The 13,720-nt window shown below is 37.7% G+C and overlaps 1 protein-coding gene across 15 annotated transcripts in view; it reads right to left on the bottom strand.

Annotated features, from left to right (window-relative positions):
- GPHN (gephyrin) overlaps positions 1 to 13,720 on the bottom strand; it is a 269,966-nt gene that overhangs the window by 108,028 nt on the left and 148,218 nt on the right. For 5 of the 15 annotated variants that reach the window (XM_077784085.1, XM_077784087.1, XM_077784094.1 and 2 more), the window contains one exon: positions 12,814 to 12,852. The exons of the other annotated variants lie outside the window; for them this stretch is intronic. In XM_077784085.1, coding sequence (XP_077640211.1) covers positions 12,814 to 12,852 — 39 coding nt within the window. The remainder of the gene's footprint in view (positions 1 to 12,813; positions 12,853 to 13,720) is intronic. 15 annotated transcript variants of the gene reach the window in all.

Raw genomic sequence — 13,720 nt, 5'->3', positions numbered from 1 at the left:
AATCAAGGCTGTTGCCCTCGGCTCTCTTACAACAGCAGTGATGACACTCTTGGGCAGATGCAGGAAAAAATGATGATATTTCCTTCAGAACTGTCACACTGATGCCTTAATCAGAACTGAAGATTTACACTGGTTCTTGAACCTTAGGCTGACGACTTAGGTAGGTGGAAAATACTGGAGCAAAACCGTATAAAACACTGAAATGATACCAAATAGCATCCCCAGCTTCTGATGGATATGCTGGTAGTGCAAAGAAAACAGGTCCATACAGGAGGGAGGTGGAGGACATGGGTTCCACAGAAACAGAAGTACTTTAAAGTAAAAGCTAGAGTTCAGGAGAAAGACAAATGTGGAAAGTCCAGCTTGGAGGTTTGCCAAGAAAGGCAAAGTTTGTAGTTTAGACAGGAGAAGGGAATGTGGGAAAAAGAAATCCAAAGTGGAAAGACAGAATTGCAGGAAATCCAAGCAGTAGGATTCTCAGAAGGAGAGAAATGAGAATAGCATGAGGGCAAGTGAATGAAGTGAGTGGGATGGAAAACAGCAAGGAGGTTGGAACCTGAGGATTTTTATGTTCCCTTCAAACCCAACCATTGAATGCCAACCATTCAATGGTTCTACAAAGAAAGACTGCCCAAGGCAGCTTTGACAGAAAATAGATGAGGGAGAAACTCAGGAGAAGCAAAATGGGAAGACAAGACATGACAGAAGTGTCAGGACATGGGGGAGACATGAAAAGAGATAGAAAGGAGAAGTAGGGACAAACAATTTAATTATTTAGGATTTACTAAGAACTATCTATGAGAGCAGTACCACTTATGTTTCATTGCTATATGAATAAATGCAATTTATTTTAAAGCACATTTTTGATTGTTTACAAAGTGCCTTTTTATTGGAGTTAGGGCATTATGTTCCCAAACCAACTGGTGTATTTTTAGATATCTTTGACGTAGTTGCGGTTGCTTAACAGATGGCTCACTGCCAAGTGGTTTCACAGAGTTCTCTGCTGCTTCACTGCCTTTCTTTGCCTCCATAAATTGTTAGTTCAGATTCTAACCTGTGGAAACCCTCCCAGGCAGTTATTGGAGAACATACATAATGCAGACTGATTTAATTAAAAGACCTAGGACTACTCTTCTGGAAATGTTCAGAAACTCCTTATCTTTTTCTTTCAGGTATTAGGCATAGCAAAGGTTGACCTCAATAGTAAGTAATAATCTGAGACATTTCATATACACTGCAGCTGGTTTTAGGCAGTAATATAGTTTTACTTCTTCAACTAAAATGCAAATATGAAACTCAGAAATCATAATAAATTCAATTAAATTAAGATGACAGAGACTGCCTCTGTGGAAAATATTATTTCTGATGAACAAGTTAAAATCTATGACTGTGTAGTACATAATAGAGCTATAAATGCAAATTAATGGACAAATTTGCAGATAATTTATGTTTAACAGACAACAGCATTAGCATCAGTAAGATTTAATTAACTATTTGAGCTTTCCACTGAAAGCAAAAATCTAAGGGCTTTACCAAAGAAATACCTATATAACCTCTACAACAGAGCTCACAGACAACAGAAGAGCAGAGAAAAACTAGAGAGGTCAGTCAAATATGCAACAAAAGCATTGCTCATGTCTGTAAACCAGTTGTGTAACAAGTATGCACTTTAGGAATAAAAATTGCATCTCAGCCTGGAAATGAGATGCCTTCTTCAAAGTTATACAGAATTCCTCTGCTGGAGACAACACCTGTGTCAGTAATTTTTATTCACAAATCAGCTATTTCAGCTTATTGTCTACTTCCCTACTCTTATTTTGCAGGGAGAAAATAGAGCTTACATGGAGCTAGACGATCAGAGCTTCTCACCAAAAAACTCAATTTCTTCTCCATGAACAATAAGAATTACAGATTTCAGCAGATGGTTTCCTTCAATACATTGGGAAGTTTTTTGGATAAGGATTTAAACTCATCTCAGTTTCACCACTATTCTTTTCTTGAATTCTTCCTGTTCTTTGCCACTAATAACCTGTACAGTGATATTCAGTCTTTTATTAATAGATGTAAGGCATGACAGGATTTGCAGTCTTTGATGTTTTCCAAAATCAAATTTCTTTGGCTAATTGCTCAGTTATCTTGATGAATGGATGAAAGTGATCACATATGCTATTGCTGCAAAACAACCAAAATCAAGTAGGTTTATAAAAATACAATGCTAAAGTAAAACTAAAGTGGTTGCTGTGTTTGGGCTCGCAGAATGACTGGTGGTGACTAGGCAGACATGGGGCCAGTGCTGACCCTGATACATGTGTTTGCTCCTGCTCATAAAGTGACCATCCAACTTTGCCAATTTTACTGTACATTAAGACGCTCATGCTGAGACTGGCATGTCCTTGTTGGGAGTTTTTGATGTTAAATGCAGCTATGTCTGCACACAGACACATACTAAGAGCACTCTCAGACTTTTGTAGATTTTTTTTTTTACATAAAAGAAAACAAAACACATCTAATCCTATTAGAGTGGCTTACCCTAGTGTCTTTCCCTCTTACCAGTGGTAAGCTTGATACTTCTCTGCTAACTGACCTGATTCCATTTTCTTTTACTATTTCTTCTCCCAACTCAAATCTACAAACTGCCAAAGGTGAATGGGACCCTGATTAATGTAGCCAGCTAAAACGGAACTCTACAAACTGGTGTATCTGCACATACTAATAACACAATTCTACTCACAATAATTCTGTAGCACAAAAATGCTGCTTGCACTCTCACATATCTGCAGTGATTCTGCTGCCTAGAATGCAGATCTGCAGTGATTCTGCTGCCAGAACCTAAATGTCACAGAATGACCCTACAAAATTTATTGGTGTGAGGAACAAAAATGTCACAGCAATAACTACTGTTAGATTAAATACAGACTCTGTTTTCTCATTTCTCCCCGTATCCACAATCCCTCTGCCTGCAAATCACCTCCTCCGAATTCTCTCCCTCCTTCTACTTCCACCATGCCATTTATTTTATCCCAATGCCTATGGCATGAGACCCAAGTGCCAGAAGCTAATTCAGTGTCTGCCTTCTTTACAAACCACTCCCAGCAAACGAGTCTATCAGAGCACTTCCACTGTGTAGATGAGCACAAAAAGCAGGTAGCAAATAGAGGCACCTCTGACAACACTCAATGACTTATGCATTACCAAGCCACAAACATATTTAATTCCCAACAGCTGGACCCCAATGATAATTACTTTTGTAAACAAATTGTTACTATTATTATCATCATCATCAAATAAAGTGTATATTAATTAATAATAAAATTAATAAAAACCTTAGTGTTCATTGTAGCTTTCCTTAAAGGTCCTTGTTTTCTTCAACTAAAATAAAACTCATTCAAATACTTACTTAATAACACTCATTTTCTCTTTTACTTACATCTCGCAATACATATGGGGGAAGATGCTTCACATTTTATATAGTACAGAGAAGCTGAAAGTTTAAAGTAATATACTAGAAAAAACAACATTGTGGAATTTGTAAATTATTCTTCCACTTCTACAGATCTAGATCTAAATTTTTAGCTAAACCTGATTGCATATGATTTATATAAACTTCATAGATCAGTGATTTGCTTGCCCCATTTGTGTAATTGAAGTGTTAATGAAATTGATGTATCTGGGCATCCAACCATGCACATTTTCTAAATATAATTTCTAATATATATTGTGGTAATAATACTTTTTTTATTCCTGATTGCTAAAAAAAGTTTTAAGATCTTAAATGTGTATAAAATATTTATGTCATAAAAACTGATCTTAATTTTATTATACTACCTGTCCCTATACATTGTCATAAACCCACTAGAACAATCATCTTTAGTAGCTGCTAACAAGACACTAAATGCTTTTCTGCACTGTAAGGAATGCATTTAGGCTGTACAAAGTTGGACACAGCCCACCAGATGCAGCACATTACAGCTGTCTAAAGGGGTGTGTTAAGCCAGTGTCAAAAGGCAGAGTATTTGCAATGGTGGGGAAGTCAGGAGGAGCTTGGTAAAGCAACAGCTGGAAACAGCCCCTGCACTTTGTACAAAGAAGGGCCAGGTGTCTGCTTCTTCTTTCAGCCTCTTTCTATGTGCAAACTGCTGTGCTTCCCACTGCAGCTCCACTTTGTGCAAGGTCCAGCAAAAGTAGTATAGCTGAAGACTTCCTGGTAAAGACAACAAAACCATTCTGCTATTACAAAAACAGTGTTAAAATGTTATCTGTTAATGATTACTGTTATTTGAAGTTTTCCCTCAGTTATTTCAAACTGCTTTGTATTAATATAAAATAGGAAATCCAGCTCAATCTTTAAATAGTTCTCTAAAATTTGAAGAAAAGGAACAAAACACAAGAAGCCAAAAATTTTGTTCTCTGAAAAATGAACTCATGCAGCATAAATGAGTGAAATAAGCATGGGTATCTACACTATGCCAATAAGAATTCCACAAGACTGACGTGACAACATAATGAGCTTTAACTAACAGAATACCAGCTAGGGAGCCATGTCTCATAAAAATATACCCTAGACAGTGCTTCTGGTTATGTGTACTACCTTCTAGGCTATATATCTATACCAAAGTGGAGTCAGGCTACAGTCAGCTTCATTTCAAAACTTGTGCCAAACTTAGATTCTTGTATATGGGAACAGTGGGTGTATTTGTGGTTCAGGGAAGTATACTCAGCAATTAACTAGAAGAGAAGTAAGAAGCAGAAGTTTTAACTTGAAATTTCACTTCTATAAATAAATAATTTTGCAATGCTTTAGCTCTAGCACACTGGTTACTGAAATTGAAATGTGAAATTCTTTTCTTTTGAGGATCTCGTCTGATCTTTCCTAACATTTGCTACCTTTTGCCAAGAACAAATACGGCGTACAAAACACTTGCACTTCTGAAAATTCAGTCAAATTCTTCCACAGGTTAAGTAGCTCCTCCAAACACTTTCAGATCTCAAATCTTCAATGTTGAAGATTTAATAAAAACAACCCTTCCCAAAATACACCTTCTGCACTACAAAGGGTGGAGTAATGAGTGACAATTTTTCAGGAATACACAATAGCAACAGAAGAGCTACAAAAGAATTCTTTCTCTTAAGATTCTCTTACACTGTGTCTTTACTCCCCAAATAAATGATAAAGCATCTCTAATAACAGCAACTTTAAAGAACTTTTTCCATAACCTAAAAATTAGTAGAAATTATTCTTTTGTGACATCCAGCGATGCAATTAATGTGCTCAGAGTCTAAACAGTTGTCAGATTTAGCAAATGCAAATGACACTTTCAGTAGAACTGAGCAAGCAAACAGATTTTGAAAGCCAAAGTGATCTACTGTGCATTCTGTCAAATGATTTTCAATATAGGACTATGTTAACTTCTAGTACAAATCACATTTTTTTACCTCCAAGATTCTCATGGAAACAACTGAATGAAAAGGTTCCTCAAACAGAAGATGAAAATTGTTTTGTTGAGACTGCTGTAGCACAGAGCACGAAAGTGGAAAACAGTAGAATTCCTAATCTCTACTGAGTGAGGCATATTAAATACATCAAGTTTACATTTTCCTCCGGAATTTTATTATTTAATTAATGGCTTACAGTAGTTTATAGTAATAGTTAACAAAATATACATATAAAACCCCCAGTGTAGAATATATTCTCTCTAGTACACTGTTTGTAAGATGTTTACTATGCACATTTCCAAAACACAAGTATTTTCAGTTTTAGAGACGTTAAAACATCTTTCATGCGCTAGGTAAAACCAGTTGAATCATTTATTGACACTACTCAGCTGTGACAGAACAATGCTTTCACATTATTACAATTTATACACTGTATTGACAAATTCTGCCAGTTTACTTCCCAGGCGCAGAACTCAGTTTTGAAACCTCAAGGTTCCTATAACATACGCGCTTTTTCATTGATATAGATATAGCAACAGAGGTATATAAGCACCTCCCCTCACATAATTTTTTGCTGTGCTTGAAGCAGCAGACCATGTTGTGCAGAAAACTTTTTTTCCTTTTTAATAAAATTCCCTCTGTGTCCAAACTTTTTCAGCACACTGATTTTTACACCAGCAGTGTGTGAGTGAATCACTGAGAAAAGGCAGTAGCTTTTAAGAAATGCCAAGGTGAAAGAGATTCTTGGATAGGCACAGTGAACAAATTAGTTCTTGCTCTGTGTACCCAAAATGTACAGAACTTCTGCACTGAATGCTAAGCATCTCACTACCACAGCCAAATGTGCTCACACTAAGTGTACAACAACTACAAACATCACACCCCTAGGCAGACTAACTCAAGTGAAAAATCAGACAGTATTTCTGTATAAATTATATGGGTGACGCAGGACCATAATTCAGAATAACACAGAAATCAAATGCACCCAAGGTTAGCTGCCCAACCCTTTGCACCTGATGAAACAAAATACACAATAAATAATCATATTTTTCAATAAGAAAATATAATATTAACATAATAATAATATAATATTTTAGGGAAAATATTAGACTGTCTAAACAGTGTAAAAGCTATTGAGAAAATCCCACAGTTCTAGCAAGACTGGAAAATCCATCTTTGATAACCTTAAAGTCAAAAGAAAATTCTACTCTCTCTTTCCTGAAAAGAATGATGATGATGATTTAACTGCAGCTTCTCATTAAGATTCTTCAGGAATAAGATCCCTATGAGACAAACACATCTAAGAGAATTTTGTGCCCTTCTCTGCTCTTTTTCCAGGAATACCCAATGTTGGCAAGCACAAATCAGTAAAATATGGATGAATCGTAGAAGAGTTTGAAAGACGCCACAGCGTTAAGCCTGGCTGCTCATGGATTAATTCTGTATACCCCTGGATACCTAAGCATTATTTGGTTTCAAAGGAAGAACTGGTCAGCTTATAGTAGGAAGTGACAATAACCCAATAACTTTTCACTCTTAAAAAGGGAGTTGTAGGCCAAAAATTCAGCCAAAATTGAATATGCATTTGTAGGTTTCACTCAGCTTTGAAATCTGCAAAATCTGCCACTTGAATGTGATGATGATTAGTTCCCTGGAATGAGTTGTGTATATGATTGCATCAATACACAAAATAAAGCTTATTTGTTTTTTGCAGTCTATCTGCAAAAAGGTTGCAAGAAGAAAGCCTACTAGAGGTGTAAAATATTTATCAAAATCAACCAATGAAGTTGAAAAAGATTGATTACTGTTGCTATGATGTTTCACGAGAGCAGTAAAGGTTGAATCAAACAAAAGCTCAGGTGCAGTCTCAGATAAAATTTCCAAACAATTACATAAATCTGACTTCTTAAACACCCAAATGAAGTGAAAGAAGCTCCAGCAAGTCATAGAATAGTCTGAGTTGGGAGGGAGTTTTTAAAGGCCATTTAAATCCAATCTCCCCTGCAATAAACAAGGATATCTTCAACTAGATTGAGCTGTTCACAGCCCCATTGAACCTGACCTTGAACACTTCCAGGAATGGGGCATCCATAGCTCCTCTGTGCAACCTGTGCTAGTGCCTCATCATCCCCACAGTACAGAATTTCTTCCTAATATCTAAATTGACTCTCCTTCAGTTTAAAATCATTCTTCCTTGTCCTATCACATCAGGCCCTGCTAAAAAGTTTGGTCCCATCTTTTTTATAATCTCCCTTTAAGTCCTGAAAGAATGCAATAGGGCCTCCCTGGAGCCTTCTCTTCTCCAGGCGGAATGTAAAACCTGTCTGGGCAGAAGAGCAGCAAAATGTACAGGGGGAACAATTCTGCAGCAGTCACTGATTCATTACTTTGCACATGCATCTGTAGGAATAAGACCTAAAGGCAGGACAGATGCTGCGAGCTGTGTGGTGAGGAACCAATGTGGCATGATGGCCTGCTGCTAGGGGTGCAAACCCTGCCTGCATATACAAACAGCTGCCCCCTCACCATTTATGAAAGCAGCAACAGGACATTTGACTACAATATCATCTCCACTTCTCCCCAAAGTAGCAATATTGCATCTGAAATCCTCTTTCAGAGGCAGAGAATGAGAACACGATCCCATTCTGCAGACAAGCCAAGAGGTTTGCTGCTGTGTCCTTCACAAAGGTGGGGTGCCTCTGTAAGATTTGTGCCTCTGCCTGCCTCGGACATTACGTGTGCAGAGTTGTACATAGCACTATATGCCTACATTTTGTAGATCTAGTGCATTTATAATAGTCAATCTAACAAGAATATATAACATGCTGCTTTCATGAACTACACTGTGAATCTGTGCTCGTGGAAGTTCTTACTGAATGTGGCCAGACTCAAAGTGCCAAATTGGTTGCAGTCAGACAGTAAGCTGACTGCACCTACACCCTCTTGATCTCTAGTGAGCATCTGGGAAGTAAGGGATTGATTTGCTGTCAAATTTTTATACCTTAAATGCAATATCATCTCCTCATTTTTCCAACAAAAGCTATTGGCCAACTAAGTTAAGAGGTAACAGCAGAGAGACACTGGAACTTACTCTATATCAATTAATTGTAATAGCAAAAGCCTTTGTCAATGATGACAAGCAAAAGGTCATGTATGCTCTTCAGCCCAACATGTATAATTCAAAGCATTCTTGTCTAAAATTAACCAAATAAATTTTTCAATCTGAATCCAGAAGCAACATACACACATAATAAAATCTGAATTCCAAGTTGATACGAGTCATTGTCAGACACATTATTTTTAAGATTGAAAAACATCAAATGAAAGTGAAGGCAGTGATTAAATGTATCAAGGGAGTGAAACACCTTCTGGAACTCTAAAGGTAGAAAAATAAGCATATATCACACTTTCTGAGTCCAAAAGACCTGTGTTAGTTAGGAATTTATTTTCTTTTCAGAAACAACTGAAGAAATTAGTTGCTTAGAGACTGAAATGTTGCTATCATCAGAAAAGATACCTTTAGAAAATAGAGAAGAATAAAGAAAGTGAACTGTAAAAAAATAAATGGAAATTAAAAAGTGCATTGAAATAAAGAGATTATACAATAAACACTCTTTCCTGATAATAATTTGCAAGATTTAGATATTTTAGTTCAGGAAATGACTATGAGAACTGTAACAGGGTTTTTTATCAGAGATAATAAGGAAGGAAAAGAGTCTGAAAAAAACAGGAATAAAACAGAGATAAAATTGGGCTGATAACAGGAAATTTAGTTATTCTGGAAAGGGAAACTTGGTGAGCTGGAAAGACTGGTACTACTCATGACTATTTTAGAAGCTAATTTTTGGTAGAAAATCAGCCCAGGATAGGCTAAAGAATACCTTCAACCTCCCCACCCCCCAAAAATATGAAGGACAAAAGATTAAAAAAACCTCTCCAAAACTCCTATTAAAAAAAAAAAAAAAAAGTGGTATATCACTGTTACAGTGAAAATGTTACTCCTAGGGCTTTGTGTGCAAACTTTTATTTAACCAAATGTTGACTTATTTAAAAGAAAAAACCTAAAATTTATTCTTTCAACTTATCACAGATTTTTTTAGAACTAATTTGAATATGTGTAGCAGGCAGAAAACTGATTTAACTTGATATGTTACAGTGAAGCTGCCTCAGACAGCACTGCATCAGTTCTGTTGTAGGTATAATTTTCAGCAAGGAAAGTTCCACACATTCAAGGAAATCTTAGTGTTTATTTTGCTCCAACTTCTGCTGCTTTTCTGCGTTTAAAATGCATGCAACTCGAATATTATTTGAAAAAAAAAACCCACATATTTGAAGTAATATTAATTTTAAAAACCCTATATTAAAAATAACTGAAAGGATGCACAAACAAATTACTCCTGTTTCTTGGGATAAGAAGTGAATTCTAGCAGTATCCTGCAGCCTCGCAATGCTAGAGTGAATATTCCTCCTCCCTTCCAGCCCCTGCTATGCTTCTCAAACAACAGCCTAGGGAAGCATCAAAGTAACACTGGGAGTTAAAGCTTGGAGAAAGAGATTTGCCATTGAGACATGTTCTTGTCACCACACCCTTCAACAACATGAAGCTGGTGGGAAGTGAGAGACTGACAACCTACCATCTTTAAGAGTTTATGAAGTTGTGAAAAAAAATATGCTTGGGAAAGCAAGGGAGGGTTGGAAAGGCTGAGAAGAGAGGACAGGAGAGGCTAAGAAACAGTAAAGGATTAAAATATAGGTGGACATTCACATCCTCCAGCTCCTTGGAGCAGAACACAAGTTAACTGGTTTCTAGGCATTAATATGAATGGTGGGAGAAGGGTTCTGCTGGGCCTTTCTCTGAGCTTTGCCACCTGTCCTGGGAGCCATCCTCACAGCAGCGAGCTGGTGCTGGGGCCGTGGGAACAAGGTGCTCTCCCACACTGTCTTTCTCTGATTCCACAGCTGGTCCTACACTGGTGAAAGCTGCTACCGACTCAGGGAATGCTGCCCTGCCTCTATGCTTATGATGTCTCAGGTTGTACCTTTTCTATTTTTTGGATTCTGTGCTGCTTTAGTGTGCAGTTATGAGCTTCATATTAAGGGATAGTAAGCTCTCTTCTCAGAGTGGGTAGACAAAATAATTCCTTCTCTAGCTGGGGACCAAGGATGAATGATCCAAATCTCAGACCCACGAGCATAAACAATGACAGAATGAAGAGAGAAAAACAAGAAGGATGGGACTTCATAACCTAAATTAGCTCCAATATGCTAATGGCCCAAAACTTATAAAGGTGAGAGACCTCATGACTGGTTGTCCATTTTGTGACCATTTGGTTCCTCTTGGGTGTAGCCCTGGCTGGATTCTTGTGCTGCCCATTGAGGCCTTCTAATAAATGCCTACTTTATTCTTTAATTCTGTCAGCCTCTGGTCTAGGTCAGCCTTCACAAGGCATCACTGTAGACATAATTTCACATATTTAGGGTAACTTTGAAGATAGCAAAAGCAGTAATAATGTATCTGAAGAGATTCAAATCTAAGGTTAAAAGAACATTACATGCTATTTATTTAAGTGCAGTAAGAATTTACTATGAAATGATGACTGGATTCAGTATGACAGAATATTTTCTCCAGTACCTAGCTGTTACTGGATTCAAAACCACAAACCCAACAACACTCATAATAAGCTAAAAACTGTGTCAGAGCTAGGAAAAGAGGTCAAATTAGTTGAATTAAAAGAAGAGCAGGAAATCCTACTTATTCTAAGATGTGACAATGTTTTATTCCCTTACTATGGACCTTAGAGATGTAAATCAAGTCCTTGCTCATAATCTGTGAGAGAGTGACAAAAGGTTGCTATAAAATAGCAATTGACCATTCTCCCAGTACAGAAAAAGTAGAAAGCAGCAATTAGGACACATTTCAGTTTGGTAGTAGTGTACTGATCCAGTGGTGTATTTAGATTAGCTGCAACCTCTGTTTTAAATAAAGAGACCTGTAAAATTTATTTAGCTTCTTTGATCCACTGCACTGTGTTTAATGAACAGAGCTCTACATTCAAACCTTAATTGTTCTGAGCCTGAGCAACAGATTGTCCTTCCCTCCTGTTTTTACCTACCTTCCATGGATTCTGAGATACCTTAGGTAATATTAGGGTTATAGTATTTAATTACTATTGAATTTAATATTTAATACAGTACAACTACACCTACCAAATAAAGTGATGGAAGCAAAGACTAAATACAATTGGTTTGGGTTTGGTTTCTTTATTTTGTAAGATGGGAAAGGGTTTTTGAGTAGTTCTATAAAAAAGCTGAATGCTGGTACTGAGATCAGTTTTTGGCTGGTACGTTAAACTGAATCAGACCATGAAGGAGCCAGACAATAGTTTTTCCCCATTCCTTACAATTCATCTTAATCTTTTCAGACTGGTGCATATTTAGAAATAAAATCTAGGCAGATGGGTAGGACAATATGATAAAAACGCCAGGCATAAAAGCAAGTGGACAGGATGGCAAAAGAGCAAGTATCAGTGAGTAAGCAGACTCAGAGCAGCAAGAGGACACTATATTCAAGGATCAGGTGAAAAGGCATGAGGAAAATGCCAAACATTCAGCAAGTTGCTAAAGCAGTACCAAACATTCAGCAGGTGTGCCAAGCAGCAGAAGAGCAACTCCACAAAGTCAGCAGATGCACTCAGCAGGAAGGCAATGCCAGGCACTTGGAGCAGGAGACTGGGCAGCAGGAGGCCAATGCCCGTGTACAATCAGATTGAAAGGACAATAAGGAGGCGATACATGCTGGACAGGGCAGTAGGTAGTCACTGTCAAGCAATTAGCTGGTCAAGAGGCAATGCCAGACAGTCAGGCAATGGGCCAAGATTTCAGGAGGACAATGCCACACAGCCAGCAGGTAAAGAGAATGTAAGACAGCAGTGAATACCAGGCAGTCCCCAGACAAGGCAGAAAAAGACCAAAGCCTACCAACAATCAGATGCAACTGTTGGCAAGAGCAAAACGTAAGCCTGCCAAATGACTGACAGGGCAGTAGGGTGGCAGTGCTTTTTCAACAACTCAGGATACCATGAGTGAAACAGTCCCAAGAGTCTAGATGCTCACCCTTTGGTAATATCATTTCATCAGAGTGAACCATGAAAATCCACAGGAGAATAGCACACAAATGGAAACAGCAAATGAGTCTGACCCTAGCACTTGGGGAGGCCATGGGACCTTCCTATAAAACAAAAATATGAGAATCCACAAGAAAATCAAACAAATGGGAAAAATGTGTCTAAAAACTTTTTCAGATGATGATTTAAAAAGCAAAAAAATACTAGCAAAGAATTAGTTTGGAAATGATTGGGTGGGATTGAAGATGTTGCTTACCCCTCTCTGGAGCCCACATAATGGGAAAGTTGGGAATTTCTGCAGCAGAAAAACAGAAGAGAAAAGGGATTTCTGACTCCCAGTTCAAGGAAAGCATGTCAATTTAGGACTGGGTAATCTCTTTGGGCAAAAAATAAGAATTCATCTGAATCTTTGCCCATCCCCAGATACATGCCTTTATGGAGGTTTGTAAAAAATTTAAGAAGCCCACATCACTTTCATCTCATGACCTCCCACCCTTGTTCCCCAAAACCACACTTACCTCTAGCACCTCTAGTATAAGAGGGGAAAGGGGTTGGTCTTGTGAGCTCATTCCCACATCCACTGCAAAATGGCTTGTGAAGTTGAGCAGGAGTACCCATTAGCCACTGCTGGCCAATTGTGAGATAAACGGAGGTCATCATTAACTGTTACTCGTTATTAGTGCAGGCTGGTGTTTGAATTTGCCTGAGACACACCCACACTCTAGTGAAAAGAATTAGTCTTATGAAGCTTGTGGGGTAACCCTCTTCTAAGTATCAAACTTATCAGCACTTACTTGTTACCTTGAATAGTCTCTTCTCTTTAACTTCAGCATTGTGCTATTTAACATGGTTGGTTTTTTAAACAAATTAAACTGTTTCAGGAATCCTAGATGCTGCTTTATTTCAGAGGCATGCAATGAACCCTGAAATGTAAGAACTGAGAAGAATCCTAGCACTAAAATAAAGTTCAGTAATTTAACTCACCTGCCATTTAAATCATAAGATTTTTATTCACTATTCTACCTAGAAACTAGAAGAAACAACCAAGAATCAAACTTCACTATTTCTGTCTACTTAGAAGTCCACATTGTGTGTGCATTTAGCTACCTGTACATTAACTTTTTATTGTCAGCACTGAAAACCTGCACTTCACTTTGACAAGG

This window comes from Lonchura striata, chromosome 6 (assembly GCF_046129695.1).
Source record: "Lonchura striata isolate bLonStr1 chromosome 6, bLonStr1.mat, whole genome shotgun sequence".
Lineage (NCBI taxonomy): Eukaryota > Metazoa > Chordata > Aves > Passeriformes > Estrildidae > Lonchura > Lonchura striata.
Note: the sequence above shows the minus strand (reverse complement) of the source record. Positions and strands in the feature narration are given on the sequence as shown.